Raw genomic sequence first — 20,593 nt, 5'->3', positions numbered from 1 at the left:
GATTCACTGGACAGACTCACTGGACTGCAGCCTGCGTCGTTATGCCCCACGACGATTCTTGAACATACCCATAATGCCCCACACGACGGCAGCTGCCCTCAGCATAGGGGCATCCCGGGACACCAGACGGACCCCCAGAAGGTGCTAATGTGCTCCCTGCTGCCAGGTGGACATGCGCGCCGCCTGTCTCAACTCTAACGATTGCTTCATCGTGGCGACGCCCCAGCTGACGTACGTCTGGTGTGGCAAGGGCTCCACCGGCGACGAGCGGGAGATGGCAAAGTCCCTGGCAGCCAACAGGGGCGAGACTGTCATCGTCTCCGAGGGTGAGTAACCGCGGGGCACAGTGAGAAGGAACACTGGCAGGAACACTGTAGAAGGGATGTAGTAAGTCATTGTCAAATGAAGGCACCAAGCCGGGAAGGCTATGTAGCAATAGTAGGGATGTAGAGAAGGAACAGTGTGGGAAGGATGAGGAAAGGAACAGTGTGGGAAGGATGAAGATAACCAGAGTAAATTTTCTTATCTGAATTTAAAAAAAAATTGTATTAAAACGAATTTAAAATGGGGAAGAGACTCAAAAAAAGCAATGAATGAATTTGGTGGATATAAATATTAGCGTCTTCTTATGAACCAATCAGCGTTCTGCAGTTACGGTTCTTAGGTTCTTATTCTTAGGCTGTAAGACATTGAGATAAGCCTCCATCCGGGTCAACGACAGTCAAAGTTCCTAGCACAACATTTCGCTGGTATACAAACCTCTTTCTTGCCCCTGACTGCAGGTCAGAGAGCAGAAGGCTGTTTATATCGCAGCTTGTGGTGTTCCAGCGCAGTTACAGCCCCGCTCCTGTGCCAGGTAAGTCCACTACGGGCTCGCCATAGCCCGTGCTACTTGGAACATTTTGTTCCCAGTAGCTGAATCTATAACAACAACGGTGTTCCAGGGCACGAGAAGGAAGACTTCTGGAAGGCGTTGGGAGGCTATGAGGAGTACGCCAGCTCCCCCAGGCTTAGGGAGGACAACCACACTCATCCGCCGAGGCTCTTCCAGTGCTCCAACGCCAGCGGAGTCTTCAGAGGTCAGTTGTGTACTTGTCAACAGGACAGGGATCAGTGGGTCGTGTTTCGGTTAAGACATGAAGGCCATTAAGTAGTTGCTCCCAACACCCGCTACACAGCCAGCAGGGTCCGCTACACAGCCAGCAGGGCCCGCTACACAGCCAGCAGGGTCCGCTACACAGCCAGCAGGTTCCGCTACACAGCCAGCAGGGTCCGCTACACTGCCAGCAGGGTCCGCTACACAGCCAGCAGGGCCCGCTACACAGCCAGCAGGGTCCGCTACACAGCCAGCAGGGCCCGCTACACAGCCAGCAGGGCCCGCTACACAGCCAGCAGGGCCCGCTACACAGCCAGCAGGGTCCGCTACACAGCCAGCAGGGCCCGCTACACAGCCAGCAGGGTCCGCTACACAGCCAGCAGGGCCCGCTACACAGCCAGCAGGGCCCGCTACACAGCCAGCAGGGCCCGCTACACAGCCAGCAGGGTCCGCTACACAGCCAGCAGGGCCCGCTACACAGCCAGCAGGGTCCGCTACACAGCCAGCAGGGCCTGCTACACAGCCAGCAGGGCCCGCTACACAGCCAGCAGGGCTCATGACCACACCACACAGTGCTCATGACCACACCACACAGTGCTCATGACCACACCACACAGTGCTCATGACCACACCACACAGTGCTCATGACCACACCACACAGTGCTCATGACACAAGACAGTGAAGGCGTGGACAGCATCAACTTTAAGGTGTGTTCACCACAGAGACTCACGCTCACCTCTTCACATTTACACACACACACAAAACATTACATTTTATCAAACTCGTTTGTTTAACGGTGATGCCGTCCCCGACACGCACGCACACACACACACACACACACATTCAGAACGGCATTCAGAAACTTGTGTAAAGAATCATTCAGAACTTTGTATACCACATATGTCAGGCCAATCCTGGAGTATGCAGCCCCAGCATGGAGTCCATATCTAGTCAAGGATAAGACTAAACTGGAAAAGGTTCAAAGGTTTGCCACCAGACTAGTACCCGAGCTGAGAGGTATGAGCTACGAGGAGAGACTACGGGAATTAAACCTCACTTCGCTGGAAGACAGAAGAGTTAGGGGGGACATGATCACCACATTCAAGATTCTGAAGGGGATTGATAGGGTAGACAAAGACAGTCTATTTAACACAAGGGGAACACGCACAAGGGGACACAAGTGGAAACTGAGTGCCCAAATGAGCCACAGAGATATTAGAAAGAACTTTTTTAGTGTCAGAGTGGTTGACAAATGGAATGCATTAGGGGGTGATGTGGTGGAGGCTCACTCCATACACAGTTTCAAGTGTAGATATGACAGAGCCCGATAGGCTCAGGAATCTGTACACCTGTTGATTGACGGTTGAGAGGCGGGACCAAAGAGCCAGAGCTCAACCCCCGCAAACACAACTAGGTGAGTACAACTAGGTGAGTACACACACACACACACACACACACACACACACACACACACACACACACACACACACACACACACACACACACACACACAAGATATGATGGACTACATCACGCAGAAGTGCAAGGACGCAGCAAACAAGTTTGTCCCAGTCCAAGAGGAAAACAGTGAAATTAAGATGAGAAACCCATGGTTTAATCAGAGATGTAGGCTAGCTAAGCAGCAAAGTAAAAGGGCATGGAGAAACTATAGGAATAACAGGACACTGGAGAGCAGAGAAAGATACCAGAATGCCAGGAATGAATATGTCAGGATGAGAAGAGAGGCAGAAAGACAATACGAAAATGACATCGCAAGCAAGGCAAAGACTCAGCCTAAATTGCTGCATAGCCACATCAGGAGAAAAACAACAGTAAAGGAACAGGTTATGAAATTAAGGATAGGGGCAGAAGGATTCACTACAAACGACAAGGAAATTCTGTGAGGAACTGAATAAGAAATTCCAGGAGGTCTTCACCTTAGAGCAAGGAGAAATTCCAGAGGTAAGTGAGGGAATAGCTAACCAGGGACCACTGGAAGAGTTTGAGATTACCAGCTGGGAAGTAAGGAAGTGTTTACTAGAGTTGGATGTGACAAAGGCTATAGGCCCAGATGGAATCTCCCCTTGGATACTAAAGGAAGGAGCAGAAGAACTGTGCTTACCACTCTCCATAGTGTATAACAAATCACTGGCAACAGGGGAACTGCCAGATATTTGGAAAGCAGCTAACGTAGTCCCAATATAAAATAAAGGGGATAGACAGGAGGCACTGAACTACAGGCCAGTGTCCTTAACCTGCATACCATGCAAGCTGATGGAGAAGATTGTGCGAAGAAAGCTAGTGGAGCATCTGGAGCGAAAGAACTTTGTAACACACCATCAACATGGGTTCAGGGATGGCAGGTCCTGCCTCACAGGGTAACTTGAATTCTACAACCAGGCAACAAAAATAAGGCAAGAAAGAGAAGGGTGGGCAGACTGCATATTTTTGGATTGTCAGAAAGCCTTTGATACAGTACCACACAAGAGGCTAGTGAAAAAGCTGGAGATGCAGGCTGGAGTGAAAAGGGAAGGTACTCCATTGATAAAGGAGTACCTAAGCAACAGGAGACAACGAGTCAGTGTGAGGGGTGAGGTCTCAGATTGGCGAGACGTTACAAGTAGAGTCCCGCAGGGGTCAGTCCTTGGATATATACTGTTTCTGAATATGTAAATGATCTCCCAGAGGGTATAGAATCGTTTCTCTCAATGTTTGCCGATGATGCAAAAATTATGAGGAGGATTGAAACTGAGGATGATAGTAGGAGGCTACAAGATGACCAAGACAGACTGAGTGAATGGTCAAACAAATGGCTGTTGAAGTTCAACCCGAGTAAATGCAAAGTAATGAAACTAGGCAGTGGAAACAGGAGGCCAGACACAGGATACAGAATAGGAGATGAAGTACTTAATGAAACGGACAGAGAGAAATATCTAGGAGTTGATATCACACCAAACCTGTCTCCTGAAGCCAACATAAAAAGAATAACGTCTGCAGCATATGCGAGGCTGGCTAACATCAGAACAACGTTCAGGAACCTGTGTAAGGAATCATTCAGAATCTTGTACACCACATATGTAAGACCAATCCTGGAGTATGCGGCCCCAGCATGGAGCCCGTACCTTGTCAAGCACAAGACGAAGCTGGAAAAAATCCAAAGGTATGCCACTAGACTAGTCCCAGAACTAAGAGGCATGAGTTACGAGGAAAGGCTGCGGGAAATGCACCTTACGACACTGGAAGACAGAAGAGTAAGGGGAGACATGATCACAACCTACAAAATCCTCAGGGGAATCGACCGGGTAAATAAGGATAAACTATTCAACACTGATGAGACGCGAACACGGGGACACAGGTGGAAACTGAGTACCCACATGAGCCACAGGGACGTTAGAAGGAACTTTTTCAGTGTCAGAGTAGTTAACGGATGGAATGCATTAGGCAGTGATGTGGTGGAGGCTGACTCCATACATAGTTTTAAATGTAGATATGATAGAGTCCAGTAGGCTCAGGAATCTGTACACCAGTTGATTGACAGTTGAGAGGCGGGACCAAAGAGCCAAAGCTCAACCCCCGCAAGCACAACTAGGTGAGTACACACATACACACACACACACCATGGGGGGCCTGGTAGCCTGGTGGATAGCGCGCAGGGCTCGTAATTCTGTGGCGCGGGTTCGATTCCCGCACCAGGCAGAAACAAATGGGCAAGGTTTCTTTCACCCTGAATACCTAGCAGTTAATAGGTACCTGGGAGTTAGTCAGCTGTCACGGGCTGCTTCCTGGGGTGTGTGTGTGTGTGGTGTGGAAAAAAAAGTAGTTAGTTAGTAAACAGTTGATTGACAGTTGAGAGGCGGACCGAAAGAGCAAAGCTCAAGCACCGCAAAATACAGCTGGGTGAATACAACTAGGTGAACACACACACACGCACACACACACTTCGTTGGAAGACAGAAGAGTTAGGGGGGACATGATCACCACATTCAAGATTCTCAAGGGAATCGACAGGGTAGATAAAGACAGGCTATTTTATCGACAGGGCACACGCACTAGGGGACACAGGTGGAAACTGAGTGCCCAAATGAGCCACAGAGATATTAGAAAGAATTTTTTTAGTGTCAGAGTGGTTGACAAATGGAATGCATTAGGAAGTGATGTGATGGAGGCTGACTCCATACACAGTTTCAAATGTAGATATGATAGAGCCCAATAGGCTCAGAAACCTGTACACCTGTTGATTGACGGTTGAGAGGCGGGACCAAGGAGCCAGAGCTCAACCCCCGCAAGCACAATTAGGTGAGTACACACACACACATACACCCACACACAGCTACCAGGCGCAGTATCCACCTTACAACAAGTGTGGCTACACTGTGACACCACGACGTTCATGTGTTTACTGTAGAGGTACTCACCAGGGGCCAGATTCACGAAAGCACTTACGCAAGCACTTACGAACCTATACATCTTTTCTCAATCTTTGGCGGCTTTGTTTCCAATTATTAAACAGTTAATGAGCTCCGAAGCACCAGGAGGCTGTTTATAACAATACCAACAGTTGAATAGAAAGTTTTCATGCTTGTAAACTGTTTAATAAATGTAACCAACGCCATTAAAGATTGAGGAAAGATGTACACGTACGTAAGTGCTTGCGTAAGTGCTTTCGTGAATCTGGCCCCAAACCACACATACTTCATGATGCCTTCTTGAGAGTGCCTGTATCCCCCTACAGCTGAGGAGGTGATCAACTTCTCCCAGGCGGACCTGACGGAGGACGATGTTATGCTCCTCGACACCTGGGACACCATCTTCCTCTGGGTGGGACACTGCTCCAACAAGGTCAGTACCGGGACAGGACCAGTACCTTAGTAAGGTTGAATTCTAAAGGCACCTACCTGATACCAAACTGGAACTTTAGACCCTCCCTAGAAGTGCCACGTTGGCATGGAGATGTTAGGCGACTCAGGTTCTAGTCATATAACCAACCCGTCCTCGACTCAACTCCATTACATTCAGCGGTCAACCCCACAGACGCATTCATAAATTTTAACATGCTGTTCATTCAAAACGGGAATTTTCTCAAGTATAGATTAATATTATAATATATTAGCATATTGTGTATAAATAGGCATAGGTTAGGTTAGGTCAGGTGTTTAGGTTCTGTTGGCGAATATTTGTATTTTTAGTACGTGGGTGAAGCATTTACAGCGTTGTGGTTCGAACAAAATTCGTCAGTGAAGCACTTGTTCCGGATATGTTCGAACGTCAGCAGTTGTGAGTCGTGTGTAAACCGCTTTTCATTCATAAACAGGGGGTTTGGCGGGTGCATGGAATCACTTTTGGATCTTTGTTTGGAGGACGGGCTGATATAACTTGCTAACCACATGAACATTAGCTGCTGGCTGCTGTTCATGTGGTCAGCGGTTTGAGGCTCCGATTGTCCTGGTGAATGAAGCGTAGGTCACTTAACACCTACATGCCAAAGTGGCACCCTCCAAGAGAGGCCTCAAGTTCCAGCTGAGCAGCAGATAGGTGCCTCTGGAATCCTTCCCTGTTAAGATGTGTTGACGGCCCAGACATGACAGGGGCTGATTTCATAGCTGTTAAAATACTGACTAACTTGGAGGATATTGATCCAGACAACCTCTACAAAAGGTCACACGTACACGGGAAAAGAAGCAACGGTTTCAAGTTTAGCAAGCCACAATGCAGAACGTAAAACAGGAGATGCTTCTTTCACCCACGGGATTATAAACCCATGGAACCGCCTACCCGATGAAGCCGTAAATGCCAAGGTCTACATATATATATATATATATATATATATATATATATATATATATATATATATATATATATATATATATATATATATATATATATATATATATATATATATATATATATATGTCGTACCTAGTAGCCAGAACGCACTTCTCAGCCTACTATGCAAGGCCCGATTTGCCTAATAAGCCAAGTTTTCCTGAATTAATATATTTTCTCTAATTTTGTTCTTATGAAATGATAAAGCTACCCATTTGATTATGTATGAGGTCAATTTTTTTTATTGGAGTTAAAATTAACGTAGATATATGACCGAACCTAACCAACCCTACCTAACATAACCTAACCTATCTTTATAGGTTAGGTTAGGTTAGGTAGGTTAGGTAGTCGAAAAACAATTAATTCATGAAAACTTGGCTTATTAGGCAAATCGGGCCTTGCATAGTAGGCTGAGAAGTGCGTTCTGGCTACTAGGTACGACATATATATATATATATATATATATATATATATATATATATATATATATATATATATATATATATATATATATATATATATATATATATATATTGTGTGTGCGTGCATGCGAAGGTCACCTAGTAAGAGGTGTATGGGAAGGTCACCTAGTAATGGCTGACTGAGAAGGCCACAGAATAAACTAAAAGGTCAAAGGAACAGTGAGAGATGGTTGAAGGTCACGGTCGTAACCAAAGGTCATAAAGTTTGGTAATAAAAACACAAAAGGCCAAGGCTACATCAATAAGGTCACGGGGACAAGAGCCAGCGGACAAAGCCACAGGTAAAGGTTAAAGAGACATTGTAAAAGGTTCTAGAGTACTATAGAGAAAGGTCGCGCGCCACCGGAACCGGCCGAGACACTGAATGTAGAAGAATCATAAACAAATCCACGAGGGCTGTGACGAGGATTCGAACCCAGATCAGAGAGCATCCCAGACGCTGCCTTAATCGACTGAGCTACGACATGGTCAATGTAATGGTTTTATGTAATCATAATTACATAACAAAAGAATTAAGGAAACTGCAGTAAGTATTCTTGAACATTTGTTATTATGAGTTGTCGTTAAACTCAAGTATGTTCTCGCACTCTTATCACATAGTGACGGAGGGTGAGCGAATAATTTTACTGACACAGTTTACACGTGGTCTGGTCTACATCAGCAGGTAAAATGCCCACACACACACAGCACCGCTCCTGTCCCAGGTAGGGCCACTACGGGCTCACCATAGCCCGTGCTACTTGGAACTTGTTCCGAGTAGCTGAATCTATAACAACAACAGCAGGTAATGCAAACTCCCCGAGCTACTTATAAAATCTAAGCCAAGCAGCAGGTATATATCCAGGAGTCTGTTGAATTTATTAAATAATCCATAATGTGGCAAAACAGATAAAGAATACAAAATATGTTGACCAGACCACACACTAGAAGGTGAAGGGACGACGACGTTTCGGTCCGTCCTGGACCGGTCAGCCGAGCGGACAGCACACTGGACTTGTGATCCTGTGGTCCCGGGTTCGATCCCGGTCGCTAGCGAGAAACAATGGGCAGAGTTTCTTTCACCCTATGCCCCTGTTATCTAGCAGTAAAATAGGTACCTGGGTGTTAGTCAGCTGTCACGGGCTGCTTCCTGGGGGTGGAGGCCTGGTCGAGGACCGGGCCTCGGGGACACTAAAAAAAAGCCCCGAAATCATTTCAAGATAACCTCATCGCCTGCAATACAAAATATGTAACTTGCACACTAGAACATTATGTAAGTAGAATGCGAATTGGTAGATACATAGAGAAACAAGGAAATTGTAAGCACCAAACGCTGTTTGTCATGATGGATCCGGGTAGCCTGGCCAGCAGTGGGGTGTGCTGACCTCATATCTGACCCTTTGACCGCTGACCCCTTGGGGACGAGAGTGACCTCTGCATTACCCAGCTGGACCTTACCCCAGCCTCGTGAATGTTTCCCTCAGTGCACCGGTGTTCCCTTCCCCATACCTCACTCTCCCTCCTCCCCATACAATCCAAATGGTTTACTGAATATTTCATTCTTGCGAGACGCCTTCTCCCAAGACTTCCTCACCCTTCTGGTATGCTTATACATATCCTGTATACACATACTTACATAAATATACATGTGTATATATATGTCTCCAGGTTTTATAGTTAGATACCTACTATAGAAACTAGTGTGTTAATAAGCACTTATAACCACTGAAGGTGGTCAACATACAGGAAGATCAATCTTCCTGTATGTTGGACATATGTTTAATGACATATGTTGTGTGTTGGACGTATGTTGTGTGTTGGACGTATGTTTAATAGCATATGTTGTGATTACATTGCTCGCCACTCACAGTGTAAGAGTGTGCACTCAGAGATCATGTCCACAGGAACATTATCTCAGTCACCATCACACCTTCAATATGGATCAATTTTGGTTTAGATTCAGCTACTGGGAACAAAAAAGTTCCAAGCAGCACGGGCTATGGCGAGCCCGTCGTTACTCACCTGGCACAGGAGATGTACCACCCGATCAATTAATATTTCTGTATCCGCATATACAATTTGAGTGATATGATACCTGGTTGATGGGGTTCTGGGAGTTCTTCTACTCCCCCAAGCCCGGCCCGAGGCCAGGCTTGACTTGTGAGAGTTTGGTTCACCAGGCTGTTGCTTGGAGCGGCCCGCAGGCCCACATAGCCACCACAGTCCGGTTGGTCTGGTATTTCTTAGAGAAAAGTGTCTAGTTTTCTCTTGAAGATGTCCACGGTTGTCCCGGCAATATTTCTTATAGTCGCTGGGAGGAGAATGTTGAACAAACGCGGACTTCTGATGTTATTTTGGTCGTTTTAATATATTTGTGAAATTGCATAGTGCAATACGGCCACACTGGCGTAATGCGTATCTTGTTATAATTGCTTACACTCCTCTAACCTGGAATAATGTTAAAGACTGTACCTCTCTCAATTAGTTTAAGATAAAAACGAAGCACTACCTAATAAATTCCCTGTAACCTACCTTACCCCTCTATTGTCAATCCATGTCTGTTTTTTTAAACAACGCTGTTTGTCGACCTAATTGTATTTGTGCTGCTTTTTCAGCCATGTTCCCCCCTTTTTTATTTTTATTTGTTCTCAACACATTTTATACTTTATACTCAGTTAGTATTAAGTTAGTCATTAATGTTTTCCCTACCCGAAACGCTTTGCGTAATAGTGGCTTTAGGAATTGTATGTACCAGCTCTATCTATAAATCTATCAATTTTTGTAAAATCTCTTGTATGTTTGTACCTTACCTGAATAAACATTTATTTATTTTATTATTTATTATAACTTCCCCCGAAACTAACACCCGGACCTTGCCTGCACCAGGAGGAGCAGAAAGCGGCGGACACCCTGGCGGTGGAGTACCTGCGTACGGACCCAGCTGGCCGCGTCAAGGGCACCACCATCGTCAAGCTCAAACAGGGATTTGAACCACCCAATTTTACAGGATTTTTTGGCATATGGGACAACGACCTTTGGAACGTAAGTATTGATTTATGCACGTCTACGTTGTGGCTTGTGACAAACGTTTGTTGAGTGGAAATAAGGATTATAGACTATTAAAAACCAGTATATTCTTGACGATATAATCCATTTTCTTTCGCAGTGCTCTTGAGCTTGTTCTTGTCTTGGCTTTTGTCTCCTTCACTAGTATTAGTCTGTCTTTCTTGAGTGTATTCCCAAGGCGGTACAGCACTAACATGCCAACCCTTATCATCCACTTACTGCTCTTGTATCTCCTAAAAATCTTAATTCTAAACAATGATTACCGAGAGGAATGAATGCTGGCATTCCATTGAGTTTGTTCCCGTCAAACCAATTATTAACATATTAAATACTGGTTGATGCGCAGGATAATATGACATATGCGGACATATGTGAGAGGCTGGAGGAGGCGGCCCCTGGAGCTACAGTGCTGGTGACCTCGTCCTCCTCCAGCGGCACCTCCGGCAGAAGGGTCTACCCGCTGGCCACACTCAGGGAGAAGGACCCCGAGAAACTCCCGCCAGAAGTGGATCCCGTCCACAAGGAGGTGAGGTATACAGCTGCTGCGGTATTTACAACAAATTAAATATATAGAAAGATTACATTATTTCCCTATCGGGAGTCATCTCCCGTTACGCAGTGTGCAGTCGCACCTCCACAGATCTCCAGTATCATCTATTGATACTGGTAATGGCTCAAAAGGGCCACCACTTACGGGCTATTCATGCCCGTGCCACCTTTTGGGTGGCTTAATCTTCATCAATCAATCTTATTTCCCTGGTATTAAAAACCAATCTTAATTCATGGATTGTGGCACTAATCTGTAGTCATTCCATAATCAATCAATCTTGTGCACAATTTATATGAGTGTCTACTGTGTAAATGAGTTAAAAGTATTGGGAAAACAAAAACAAATCATTTGAAAACTGCTGCATAATTCATCTTGAAAATGCACAATTTTGTATTAATTAAATTGTGATTTCAATCACAAGACCTAAAAATTTGCTAAATAGTTACCCCTTAATTTTGTTTTTAATTCATACCAATATGAGAGAAAACGCAATGTATAAATCTGTATAACTACAGAAAAATTCCAAATAAACTTTTTCAAACTACTTTTCTATAATGTGGACATAACACCACAAGCTCTAAAATTATCAGCTTTTATGTACACAAAGTTGCTAATAACAAGCATGTTGGCACTTGTGGCAGCTGATTTCTCTTGATTTTTAATGTCAGTTGACGTAAGTTATGTGTGATCCTATTCACCAGCGTGTCAGATGACTTCTGTCGCAGCCTAAGGGTTAAACTATTGTGAAAGCCAAATTGCCTTATCCGGAAGGTTGACGTGAGGGAAATAACCAGATTTATACGTAAAAATAGTTACAGGTTTTTCGAGATGATATAAAATGTATTTTGAAAATACAAATTTTGCTTTGTTAAATGTTGAGATACAAATAAATATGCAACTACTGGTTTGAAAATAATGATACAGAGGTGAGAAGCACGTTACCAATTAGAATCATATATTTAAATTCACCACAATGATTATTATTATTATTTTCTTGTGGTTGGCAGGACTTCTTGAGCGACAGTGATTTCAAGAGTGTGTTCGGTGTTGAGCGCGACCACTTCAGCTCCATGCCACAGTGGAAAAGAAACAATCTAAAGAAAAAAGCTGGGCTGTTCTAAACTGTGCAGCAGCAGGTGTGGCGGCCCCACACTACTCGCCAGGGGTGACGCCAGCCACACTACTCTCCATGGGGGTGACGCCAGCCACACTACTCTCCATGGGGGTGACGCCAGCCACACTACTCTCCATGGGGGTGATGTTAGCCACACTACTCGTCCGGGGTGACAAGACACTACCCGATCTGGGTGACAAGTTGTCACTGACAACACACACACACACACTACTCGCCTGGGTGTATAAAAATGATAGAGGCTCGCGAAATTGCTGTGATGTCCTATTTTATGTTCATGGGTCCCCGGGTAGGTTAGGTCCGAAGACTTTAGTACCACAGTTTAGTGACCTTGGGCCAGATTCACGAAGTAGTTACGCAAGCACTTACGAACCTGTCCGTCTTTTCTCAATCTTTGGCGGCTTTGTTTACAATTATTAAACAGTTAATGAGCTCCGAAGCACCAGGAGGCTGTTTATAACAATAACAAAAGTTGATTGGCAAGTTTTCATGCTTGTAAACTGTTTAATAAATGTAACCAAAGCTGTCAAAGATTGAGGAAAGATGTACACGTTCGTAAGTACTTGCGTAACTGCTTCGTGAATCTGGGTCCTTGGCAACAGTCAGGAGGACGGGGTTCAGCTTCGTTCCTGTGTGTCTGTTTGCAGTTTGTTAGCAGCGAGGAATGATTGTGTTTGCTACTGGCATTGTTTCATACAATGTTCTCAAAATTTGTGAAATTAATTATTAAATAAATATTTCTGGACAGTGAACAATATCATATTTATTGATAATAAGAAAATTAGCACTTATAAATTTAAGAAATGCAAATAAAGCTCGTTTGAAAGTTAATTATTGTCTTTAAATTTAAGGATTCACTATCTCTTAGAGACGAGAGCAAATTGGTTCATGGTATAATGGGTTTTGTGTGCTGTTGACGGCGGCTGTAGTCCAACCCGTTCTCGCACTTGCTTACAGTCTGTGACATACTAATTGATTGTAAATATTTTAGTTTACCTTGAAAAGCTTCATAGAAAACACCGACCTCACCTAACCTTCTTAGTATGTTTAGATATGCATCTTATTGCTTCTTAATTACAATTATTACTTAACCTATCAACGTCTCGTCACTGGAGGAGTTCATCACCCTTCTCCTCGAACATTTCCTTCGCTGGCTAAATGAAATTCAGATTGATTTTGATCATTTATTAAGCAGCCCATTCCTAGCCTGTGAGCAGTAGTAGAAAAGATTACAGAGGCACATAGCTCGATCCAAAAATTCATTTAGCAAGTAACAATTTTGATAAGCTAGTTACATAGTTTAATCAATAGTCTTTTCATAGCACAGTTGATTCAAGAACTGGACCAAAAGTCTTCAAGTCGAGCATATAACCCCTACGGGCTCACCATAGCCCGTGCTACTTGGAACTTTGTTCCAGGTAGCGAATCTTTAACAACAACAACAAGTCGAGCAATTTATGTCTGTGTTCAGCCAGTTACGTTCATAAATCGTGCTTTTCCTCCCCTTCCCATTTGAAATTTAGAAACATCACTTTTTTACTCCAAGTTACACATGTTTTTCTATGGTTTGTTTACATTTGATATTAGAGATATGAATGTTTTGAGCTCATCCTCAAAACTTTCTCAAAATGTTGGTTAAGCCAGTAAGCCGCCCAGCAGTTCCTGGCGGCACAAAGGCCAGAGGCTCGTTAATCCAGCCACCAAATCCCCTGATCTTCGACCATTTCTCGAACAGTGTTTTGTTACCATTGTTCGAATCGTACCTTTGTAAATAGTAATTCCTATACAAATATTTGCCAGCAAAACGTACACATCTAACCAAATTTAGTCCTAACTTAAAACCAAAATCTAATATATAATAATATTTATTTTAAATATGAGAAAATATCGATTTTGAATACATGGTACACGTCAAAAATCTACGAATGCGTCTTTGGGGGTCGACTGCAGCTTGTACGATCACTACCCCAGGATGGGTCAGGGGCTATGCTCACACACGCTGACCCCAATGACGCATTCGTTAATTTTGAGGTAATGTATAACCCAAAACGGTATTTTCCCGAATATAAATTAATAATATTTGTGTATAATAAAATTTGGCGTATAATTAGGCTTGGATAGGATAGGTGTACGAATTTTTATCTTCTTAAATGTAGCACATAGTTTTTATTATGTTGTTAAATGCAGCACATAGATGGAGCATTTAAATAGGGGTGAATCGAGCACAGGTAGAGCGCGAAGCAATGTTATAGAAAGATTCAAATGTGATTGATTGTGATTTATGTACAAAGTTTGTATTTATATACTAGGAGTTTGGAGGTAGGATTGACAAATTGGCCATTGTTTGCGAGAGCGGCTGCTCTATTATTTATTGTTGTTGAAGAAAGATGACGGCTTGATGACAGACTGGATATGAACCCCCTCAAAACAAAAACTTGCTGTTCAAAAGTTCAAAACCAGTTCCAAAGTTGCCTCGATGGACCCTTTATATGTCATCACATTGTGCGTTTATAAATGCTTGTGATTTGTGTCAAGATCAATAAGAATGGTGTAAATATATTGTTTGAAGAAGTGTTCCTGTCTCATTTGAACCTTTAGGTAGTTAAGATCCGGTAGCAGATCCCAGGTGTTTCTTATTTCCGCTTCACTAAACTTATTTCCACTCTATACAGACGCAGTCTTGTCGAATTGGCTCACATATACAACATATCCAACACGGATCTCAGTCCGAAATTAACAGACTGTTATTTATTTACATAGAAACCAGAAGGTACATTGGGTTTATGAGAGTACATAGCATGGTGCTTTTACATTCTTGTAAAGCCACCAGTAAACATAGCGTTTCGGTCAGGTCCTTAATCTAACAGATTAAGCAGGTAATTTTTAGCAAAATTTATAACATGTTAACAGGTACACTGTAACAGGTACTATGAATGAAATTAGGTACTTTTTGTTTTGGTTTTTGAATGAGGCAAGAATTTGACAGCTTTTCAGTTCGTTAGGGAGTGAGTTCCATAGACTAAGGTCCCTTTATTTGCATAGAGTGTTTACACAGATTAAGTTTAACTCTGGGGATATCAAAGAGATATTTATTTCTGGTATGGTGTTTATGTGTTCTATTACATCCGTCCAGGGAGAGATTCAGAACGGGTTTTACATTTAAGAACAGGGTTTTGTAAATGTAGATGGTACAGTAGAATGTGTGGAGTGAGTTTATGTTTAGCATCTTTAGAGATTTAAACAGGGAGGGGGGGGTGAGTGTTGTCTGAAAGCAGAGTTTGTTATTGTTCTGATAGCAGATTTTTGCTGGGTGATGATGGACTTGAGGTGGTTTGCAGTGGTTGAACCCCATGCACAAATACCATAAATAAAATAGGGATAGATTAGTGCATAATATAGCGAGATGAGAGCAGAGTTAGGTAAATAATATCTGATTTTAGAGATTATACCAACTGCTTTAGAGACTTTCTTAGTTTTGTGTTGTATGTGGGTGCTGAAGTTGAGTCTCTTGTCTAAATATAGGCCAAGAAACTTTCCATCATTTTTATCGCTGATGTTAACATTGTCTATCTAAAGCTGAAATGCATTTGTTGATTTGCTTCCAAATAAGATGTAGTAGGTCTTTTCTATGTTTAGTGTGAGTTTGTTGGTTGACATCCATAAGTGGATCTGAGTAGATGAGGGTAGTATCGTCAGCAAATAACATAAGTGTAAGAATGTTAGAGACATTAGGCAGAACATTGATGTATATAAGAAATAGGAGAGGTCCTAGCTAGGATACTGCCCTGTGGCACTCCTCCGGTTAGTGGTAGAGTGGGAGAGGTTATATCATTGATGGCTACACATTGGTGTCTGTCACTAAGATAGGATCGGATATAGTTCAGGGCAAGGCCTCGGATTCCATAATGGTGGAGTTTAAGTAAGAGGTAGTTATAGTTAACAGTATCAAAGGCCTTTCTCGAATCAATGAAGAGTCCAATCGGAAACTCATTTTTGTCAAGGGCTGAGTAGATTATATCAAGCAGACTAATAATTGCATCGTTGGTACTCTTTTGGGAGCGGAAGCCAAACTTACAGGAGCTGAGTAGGTCGAATTTTACAAGGTAGGAGTAGAGCTGTTTGTAAATCATTTTTCAAATGTTTTTGATAATATAGGTAGGTTTGATATTGGTCTGTAATTGTTTATGTCTGCCGGATTGCCTCCTTTATGAACTGGCGTTACTCTTGCTTTTTTAAGGATATCAGGAAAGGTATGACACTAGAGATTTGTTGAACTGCAGAGCTATGGGTAGCGGGAGTGTCTCCCATGGGCATGGGAGACACTCTTGTACACCATGGATGGTATTTCACTAATGTTCCCAGCTGTGGTTTTTAGTGAGTGAATGATGGACACAGACAGCATCTGTCGGGCTGACTGGTTGTTACGACCCTGGGTTCCTCAAGTGGAAACCAGAGGTTAAAATTGAACTAAATAAGCTACGCTAGATTAACAAGACGCAAGTCGATGTGACTGTTCGTATCTTCCCTGCCAAACGTAGGAAAAGATAGTATGGGTAACTGCCTGTAAGATATGTGGTAACATATGTCTGAGTCTCAGGGATTTTTCTGGCAAGGTTAGCAACAACTGATGAAAAGAAGCTATTAAATTAAGTTGCCATTTCTAAATCAGTTGCCGGTGTATAGCCATCCTTGGAGAGTTTTATCTGGTTACGTGAGTGTTGTTTAGTTCCTAGGATCTTAGAGATGGTTTTCCATGTGCTTTTCATGTTGCCTTTTGTTTCTCTGAATTTACTCTCATAATAGGAAAGTTTTGCTTTTCTTATTATACTGGTAAGCATTGATGAAATAACTACTTCCTTTGTAACTAGGCCAATCCTAAGTTTGTTCATATTCATGTTTCTTGTTGACTTCTTTGCATATGCCACTTGTGAGCCAAAGATTGTTTATTCTTTTGTCAGTTACTTGCTTGGTGAGGAGAGGACAATGAGAATTGTAGAGGCTTAGAGTTTTGGAAAGGAAGAGGTTAGCTAATGAATTTATATCCTGTGTATTATTGAATTCAGATTCCCAGTTAATATTGTGAAGTGCATTTGTAAGGTTGCCTATTACTGCTTCACTATGTAGCCTGAAGGTAAGTTTCTTGTTTTCTGGTGGTGTTATGTCAATGTTTGCTAAGAGAAAGTTAGGATAGTGGTCAGTTGTTCTGTCAGTGATTATACCAGATGCAAGGGGAGCTGTTGTGTTAGTCCATAAGTGATCCAAGGTAGTAGCGGATGTTTGAGTGATTCGGGTGGGCTTGGTGATTGTGGGGTTAGCATATAGGAGTTCATGCTGTTTAGGAAATAGTCGACCTGAGGGCTATTTTGTTGACATGTCAATATTTAAGTCTCCTCCTAGAATGATGTGATTTTTGTTGAGATTGTTGTTTATGTTGGGTCAATGTCGGAAGAGATTGAAAAGCCTTGGCATGTTGTGGAAAAGGAGTTTTGTCCCTGTGTTATCCATGATGTACTTGAGTACGGCAAGATCCTTTATTGATTATGCTGCACCTGTCATTTCTTGGTAAATGTAGACTAAACAAGTTGGAGAAGGTACAAAATTAAGTTATGAGAATAATCTTAGGATGCCCAAGAAATGTTATGATTGAGATAATAAAGATGGAATTAAACTTACAGCGTATTTGGGATAGAATTTCGGAGATAAAGGTAGCCTAGGCGATTAGATTAACGAGAGGCGGAGGACCTACTGAATTAATCCTCTCACTTCAAAAGGTAGGAAGTAATGAACAATGCATGTTGAAGTATAATAAGAAAACATATTAGAACACAAGGTTCTCATGTTATAAAGTATGTCATTCAAGAATGTATTGCATTGCCTAAGGACACCACCACGGGAGAAATGTAACGTAGATGTAGTAATTATTCCCCTACAAAAGAAAAGGAGTATGAGATAGGACAACCGAGTGCAACATATGATTATATAATTAAAAAATTACATAAAAAAACACTCCTCCAAGTTTAAGTATCTTTATTGGGACAATAAAATCTATCTCAAATGGATAGAGTAGCCTACCCTATTTCTACTTAAAGTCCCTCAAGGGGTGCACAAATCCAGTGAGAACAAATCCACAAATCACAGTAGAAGAATCCCATTTAATATTGCAGGCTAATACAGTAAGCACAGCATAACACGCCTACATGTATATTGGGATAGGTCAGTGGCTAGGGATGGAAAGGCAGGGTGTGGAGTCAAGCTGCAGATTAGGGAGAACACCGACAACTGCACCCTCGATATTGCTATTCAACACCGCTGAACTGACAATGTCTTTTCGACGCACGCTGAATTTCAAGTTGTATTAGCGAGCTTAACAGAAATAGTAATATGTGGTAAAGATTAAATAAATAAGATAAAGATAAAGTTTCTTTATTAATAGTAGAGGAGCGTTTGGAGCCCTTAAATAGCACTATACCAGCATATTGTGAGCGAGTGTAGAGAGAATATTGACACTAACAAAAAACTGGTATAAAGTAAGGTTTATGTGGAACCCCTCACACGTGTGAATATTACTGTATTATAGTTGATGAAATAGCAAAGAGAGCCACGGAAAAAACTCTTGACGATGTTGTATCTCAAAAAAACAAATAAAGGTAAGAATCAAGATGATCCAAGAGGAAGAAGAAAAAGTTAAGAGAACAGCAATGGTGGACAGCAGTAACACACTTAAGCATCATGAAATAGTAAACACACATTCGTCCTTCACTTTAGGTAGAGGAAAGTCTACATGGAAGGCTTCAGTTTACATGATTGATTGATTAAGATTAAGCTAACCAGGAGTTGGCACGGGCATGAATAGCCCCTAAAGTTTACATGAGATTAGGATTAGGATGTAAATATTACTGGCAATACGGTGCTAATGTCAGTGAAAACAAATAATGAATGCAGATTAGGATTAGCTTAATCCAATTAGTATTAAGCTTTAGTCATTAATGTTTTTCATGCCCAAAACGCTTTGCGTAATAGTGGCTTTAGGCATTGTATGTACCAGCTCTATCTATAAATCGATCAATCTTTGTAAAATCTCTTATATGTATGTACCTTACCTAAATAAACATTTATTTATTATTATTATTTATTTATTATGTAGTATGTCGCACGCCCACACCTTAGATCACTATGTAGAGTTCAAATTGCTTGATAACTATAGAAATAAAAAAAATCAGCATGTCTCATTACTATGAAATAATGCACATATTTGATGTGTGTATTGTCACACATCAAATTGTTTGGAAGAGTGATAATGGAATGATAGAGAGAATTCCTAGGTGGTACAAAATACAGTTTGTAATAAGTTGTATGAAATGCCTATTGGAATGTGAAATGTAAAATATGATATGTGTACTGTGTGGACTTGTGAGCCCCCTTGAGGGACTTGAAGTAGAGGAGGGTAGAAATAGCTTAAGCTACTCTATCATTTTAGATGTATCATATTGTCTCAATAAGCTTGTACCGTGGGAGAAGCCTATCTTCAAAACTATAATACAAGCTCTTCTAATGAAAAAAGGATTTCTACGATCCATCAGGCCTAAGGCGCATCATAGATCAGCAAATGAGCAACATAGCAACACCAGAAGCCACCCACATCTTCACAGATGGGTCAGTGGACAGAGAATATGAGTGTGCTGGCGCTGCTCTATGCACAGACGGCAAATATGCATATAAGAGACTATCAGGATATGTATCATTATCCCAAATTGAGGTGTTTGCCATTCAACAGGTATTCGCACAAAACAGTCACAATAGAGCGGGGTTGGAAGCTAATTGAGGCTAGAGCCTCCAGCTTCCTCTTTCAGCGCCTCAGCGTGGCAATGCAGAGAGGAAACGCACACTGCATCCATGGTTCCTGCCCGCCATCTGTTGAGCTGGAGGAACTCGACAACCTGTGTCAATAGTCGTGTTCTTTGCATGTGACCAATGTTGTAACCCATTTTGTGTAATGAAATTTTAAATAAAATAATATAATCAAATATATTTCCCTAAAGGGAGAACTCATTGGGCAGCGTCACTCATCCTATGAGTGAACATACCGCCATACTGATAGTATTGGGCAGCGTCACTCATCCTATGAGTGAACATACCGCCATACTGATAGTATTGGGCAGCGTCACTCATCCTATGAGTGAACAGACCGTCATAGTGACAGTAATGGGCAGCGTCACTCATCCTATGAGTGAACACACCGCCATAGTGACAGTATTGGGCAGCGTCACTCATCCTATGAGTGAACATACCGCCATAGTGACAGTATTGGGCAGCGTCACTCATCCTATGAGTGAACATACCGCCATAGTGACAGTATTGGGCAGCGTCACTCATCCTATGAGTGAACATACCGCCATAGTGACAGTATTGGGCAGCGTCACTCATCCTATGAGTGAACACACCGCCAAGTAGCATGTATTGTACA

The 20,593-nt window shown here is 42.4% G+C and overlaps 1 protein-coding gene across 2 annotated transcripts in view; it reads left to right on the top strand.

The window, feature by feature from the left end:
- Positions 1-14,702, top strand: part of LOC123759686 (villin-1) — a 46,963-nt gene extending 32,261 nt beyond the window's left edge. For both annotated transcript variants that reach the window (XM_069318314.1, XM_069318322.1), the window contains exons 15-20: positions 167-326; positions 945-1,079; positions 5,830-5,936; positions 10,268-10,423; positions 10,794-10,973; positions 12,005-14,702. In XM_069318314.1, coding sequence (XP_069174415.1) covers positions 167-326; positions 945-1,079; positions 5,830-5,936; positions 10,268-10,423; positions 10,794-10,973; positions 12,005-12,118 — 852 coding nt within the window. In that variant the 3' untranslated portion in view covers positions 12,119-14,702. The remainder of the gene's footprint in view (positions 1-166; positions 327-944; positions 1,080-5,829; positions 5,937-10,267; positions 10,424-10,793; positions 10,974-12,004) is intronic.
- Positions 14,703-20,593: the final 5,891 nt, after the last annotated feature.

Source organism: Procambarus clarkii, chromosome 8, assembly GCF_040958095.1.
Source record: "Procambarus clarkii isolate CNS0578487 chromosome 8, FALCON_Pclarkii_2.0, whole genome shotgun sequence".
Taxonomy (NCBI): domain Eukaryota; kingdom Metazoa; phylum Arthropoda; class Malacostraca; order Decapoda; family Cambaridae; genus Procambarus; species Procambarus clarkii.
Note: the sequence above shows the minus strand (reverse complement) of the source record. Positions and strands in the feature narration are given on the sequence as shown.